This window comes from Penaeus chinensis, chromosome 9 (genome assembly GCF_019202785.1).
Source record: "Penaeus chinensis breed Huanghai No. 1 chromosome 9, ASM1920278v2, whole genome shotgun sequence".
In the NCBI taxonomy this organism is placed as follows: domain Eukaryota; kingdom Metazoa; phylum Arthropoda; class Malacostraca; order Decapoda; family Penaeidae; genus Penaeus; species Penaeus chinensis.
In genome coordinates this window covers 31,970,327-31,975,326 of record NC_061827.1, presented here as the reverse complement: position 1 = coordinate 31,975,326, position 5,000 = coordinate 31,970,327, and the positions used below count along the sequence as shown (strand labels likewise).

The window sequence follows — 5,000 nt, the reverse complement described above, 5'->3', positions numbered from 1 at the left end:
TGTGTGTGTGTGTGTGTGTGTGTGTGTGTGTGTGTGTGTGTGTGTGTGTGTGTGTGTGTGTGTGTGTGTATATAATATATTATATATATCTATATATTTATTTTTCTATCTATATATAGATATTATATTATATATATATATATATATATATATATATATATATATATATTTGTATTTTTACCATATATATATAAATTTTATTTGGATACCTGTAAACAGGAAAGATTCCTTGTGACATTTGAAGCATTTGGTAAACCATTACAGGCAAGTTATATTTAGATTACATCAAAGTATAGAAAAAAGTGAAAAGGAGGGTATTTCAGTACTGATTATGATTTTGTTTATATATTAAAAGAACATCTTTTTTTTCTTTAAAGAAAATGCAGTGATTAAAAAGGAACTTGATATATATTTGTACCATGTAAAATGTAAATGGAAATAGAATAGTAAAAGATGATTTTGTTCATGTATGAATAAAAGCTGGCAGGTAATTATTTTATTTGGCAACAAATTTAAGGCAGAGCTTTCATCAAAAACATTTATAAAATAGTCTGTGAAAAAGACTAGTGATCCTTCCCAGGTAATATTAGTTATATTTTGTCCCACCATGCATTATCTATGCAGTAGCTTAATTGCTGATATTTACTTAATCTATAGAACACTAGAACTATCAAATAACAATCAAAGACAATAAAATAATAGAAGTGAAGCTTTCAAAAAATGAAGGAAAAGGGTGAACAGATGAGATAGGTAAGACTAATAGCTGACTCCTTGGTGGCTAAGCACTTGTAGAGCCATCTATGTGTAAAGACATTATATAAATCTTTTATTATAGTGAGCATGACATTGTAGTCTTGCCACCCGCCCTGAAAAAGAGGTTCTTGTTAGGTTCTACTAAGTCACTTACCTATCACCTATGTTTACCATTGAAATTGGTAGTATTATTTGAGATCTGTATTCTATATTTTTAACATTATTATTCCATAGCCACATAGTTGTAGACTAAAAGTCTATTCTCCAATAAACCTTTCCAAATAACTAGAGTATAAAATGATGTACTGCATTCCCTTTGCTCATGTGTCTCTTTTTTTACTCATACTTCATTGAAAATTTGTTCCATCATTATTATTATTATTATTGAAACTGTAGTGATTTATGAAAATAAGGGTAATGGATAATTATTAAAAAGCAATGTGCTAGACATCAAAGATCAGATACAACTGAGAAGTATAGTAGCCAAAAGGGTAAAAATTGGGGTTAATGTGTAAACGATTAGATGCATAGAAGATGGAGTGGAACGTTTAGATTGTCAAATGTGATAGGTAGAGGAAGGAGGAGGGGTTGGGACTGGGGAAATGGTAGAGATTGGAGTGTCTGGATTTTAGAATGGCAAAAGAATTCGACTGGGGGTGGGAGGGGGTAGAAGTGGGAACATATGGAGTGGGAGGAACAGATACTGGGAGATATGAAACATCTTGGGGAGGCTGTGGGAGGGGCAGAATGAAAGAATACTGGAGTAAGGATCACAAGAAAAACCTTATCAGCATGGTTCCAGCCTGGTCTTGCATAAAGTGAAGCTAAATTTGAATCTGAGGACTGCTACCTAAGACTCAGACTTGTAGGTAGGACAGCCCCCCAAAAATACATTATGGGAACTTCCACAATTGGCATGTGTGATTGTACAAGGCAGTTTGAGTGATCATGGCCAGAGGGGAGCGAGCTGTGGAGTGGCAGTGCATAGTAGGGTGGTCAAAACATTTCTGACATTGATAGTCAGCAAGGCAGGCAAGTAGGTCATTTCCACAGTCTGACCAATCCTTGTTGTAGATAAAGCAGTTCCAGTACAAGTATTATGGGAGGAGTGAGACTGGGTAGGAACAGGTTTGATAGCAAGGTCTATCAGGGTAGATAATGCATTAGCTTGGGACTCGGATGTTAATGGTGACAAGGTGTGAGTGATCAGAATGGCTATGAAAGGAAACTTTGCCTACTTGTTGTTTGGAGAAATTGTTGAAAGAGTAAGGGGAATCACAAAAAATTGATCCTATTTAGCTGGGCTATAGAATACTCAAAAAGATTTGTAATACTAGAAGTAGTTGAAGGCTGAGGATGGGAGGAAGGAGTGGTGTTGAGTGAAGTAGTACTGCAGTGAGGTGGACAATAAGGATGAAGAGTAGTAATAAGGGAGGAGGGGGTAGGAAGTGAAGAAAACTGTGGGAGGATGAAGAGATGGAGTGGAGGATGGTGGGAGAAGAAGGAACGTTTTTTGAAGGTTGGGTAATTACGTGGGTGGGTGACTTTGAATGGACTGAACTGACAGCAGGTATTGAGGAGGGGATAGTAGTAGCAGTGGTGAGAGTTTTGATCAAAGGAGAGCCAGGGGTCAGGGAACCAGTAAAGTTAAAGACTGTGGGGCTAGTTGATTAAAGAGGAACCTCAGTACCCTAATAAGGGTAATGGTTCACCCCTCAGGGCCCCCTTATTTGCTTCAAGTGCCTTATGTAGACTTACACATATTTTGGCATGGAAGTTTTGTGGTAATTTAGAGCCTGAAAGCAGCCATATATATTTACTTTAAAGAAATAAAAAAATGATGCAAAAACAAGTTAGTGTTTTATTCTTTGAAATCAGGGCTATGGAAAAAAAGGAATTACACAAGTCTGATGTGCACACTCACACTTCTCTCTCTCTCTCTCTCTCTCTCTCTGTCTCTCTCTCTCTCTCTCTCTCTCTAAAAAATAAGTCAAGGAAAACAAAACAAATATCATTTCACACTTCATTATTATTAAGATTATCTTATAAAGACAATAAATATATAAAATCAGCACATTTCTATGCATATTGAAAATGTTTTATTAAATACAAAAAAGTGATTGATTATCAATATCTCAAATAAGAAGCAAATAATAAGATGAAAAAGCTTTAAAATATTTTAAATTCTTTTGGAGTGAAAATAAGTAAATGAAAAAGGCCTACCAGTTGCCATGGATTATTTTTTTCCTTCAATAGTTGCACATCTCTTTATAAATATACATTATTTATGGTGACTGGTTCATATGAGCAAAAATCTATTTGTTTGAAACACTAAAAAACACCACCTTCTTCAAGGGCATCATCTTCTTCATCAATATAATCATCACCATTATCAAAATAATTATTGACATAATCTGTACCCTCATCAAGCTCTTCATCATCCTCTTCTAATTCCTCTATTTCTTCACCCTCAGGTTTACCCTCTTCTTCTCCTTCCTCTTCAACCCCTTCCTTACTCTGTGTTTCTTCCTTTTTCTGTAATGCCTCTAAAGCCTCACTTACATTTAGGTCTTTCACTTTTGCCTTTTTCACAGTGGCCTTTTTGGTCCAACTTTTTCTCTTCTTTGCTGCTGTACTAGAGTGACTGAGTTCCTTCGGACACCGAGACCAGTTTATATTCAACTGCCCACGATGACCTGCTAGTAACTGATATCTGTCTGAGTATCTTTCAATATCAGGTCTCTTTACTCCTGGGTGAATATAGTACTGTGAATTTTGCATGTGTTCTCGGTATTCTTTCTTCACCACTAACAGGTAGGATTCAGCTAGGTTTTTTTCTTGTGCAGGCTGCACCGGGCGGAACTCAAGTGGAGGGTAAGTTTCTGGTGGCCCAACAACTCTCTCGGGTAAAACCTCTCCTTTCTGAACTCCCAGCTGTTCGTAGGTCATGCCCCTCCCCCTGCCTCGACCCCCACGTCCTCTTCCACCCATTCTGACTGCTAGAAGGAAAATGTCAAGAGTTAAGGATTAAATTTACTTTTACACAAATTATGGATATCTTTTTGCCAAATATAGCAAGAGGAATTTATCAATAATTTATAAATGGGGAAGAAGAAAACCTTTTGGATCATAAGCTACTTATTACTGTCATTATCATTATTTTCTCATGAACACTAATATTATTATTAGTAAAGAAAAATCCTGAATTTAAATTATATTTCAGTATTAATCATGAATATATGAAATTTACATTTTATGAACAAGAAAATTTCTTTAACTATCAGACCTGTTTATTGTGAATGAGCAGATAAGAAAATATATAATACACACACACACATGCTTATTTTTTTATGTTACTTCTGGTAATGATAAAATAAACAAGAAGGTGATATTACTTGACTAATACTACAACTACTACTACTGCTAATGATAATGATGATAATAATAATAAGAAGAAGAATGACAAAATAACTAATAAGAAAAGCAATAATAATAGCAACTGCAGCAATTATAATAACAACAACAATAATAATAATAATAATAATAATAATAATAATAATAATAATAATAAAACAGTGGGTGATGTATGAACATATGGACAGAATTCAAACATTATATCTAAAAAGAGCTGCTTCTAAGTGAAACAGATATAAGAAAGTAATGTCATAAATGTATCCATTACATGAAAGATATATGAATGAAATCTATAAATCTTCATATATGATTAAAAACACTGAAGTGAACACAAGCACATATACTGATTTATTTATGCATAAATAATTAGAGAAAGAAAGAAAGAAAAAAATGTTGCCACTGATATTCTAAAATATATTTGTTTTCCTAGCATCCTGGATAGGATACTATATTGCCATAAAAACTGCATTCATTTTCTACAAGACTCATCTTTTCATACAATAACAGACAGAATCTATGTCTTACTTACATAGTTTTACAAGGTTGTGCTCAATTTGTTGCAAGTTGCTTCTCCTTTGGTAATGTTACACTTTCTTCTTCATACACAGCAAAATCATCCTGAAATATGCATGATATTATAGCAAATACTATACTGCATCACACAAACAATCCAGGGAACTAAATTAAAGCAAAAAGGTGTTCACCCAGATTATAATGGCCATCATAATTACCATAAGACTAAAAATATATAAAATTAAAAAAAAAATACAAATCCCTTCAAGAACCACTTACTGGATCATATATAACTTTGACAATAAGAGAACAGCTTGGAC

The 5,000-nt window shown here is 34.0% G+C and overlaps 1 protein-coding gene across 1 annotated transcript; it reads right to left on the bottom strand.

Annotated features, from left to right (window-relative positions):
• Window positions 1-2,766: 2,766 nt before the first annotated feature.
• Window positions 2,767-3,750, bottom strand: LOC125028897 (DNA-directed RNA polymerase III subunit RPC7-like). The gene has a single exon (XM_047618498.1). The coding sequence runs from the start codon at window positions 3,742-3,744 to the stop codon at window positions 3,085-3,087; it is 660 nt and encodes a 219-aa protein (XP_047474454.1). The 5' UTR covers window positions 3,745-3,750; the 3' UTR covers window positions 2,767-3,084.
• Between the last annotated feature and the right edge of the window lie 1,250 nt (window positions 3,751-5,000).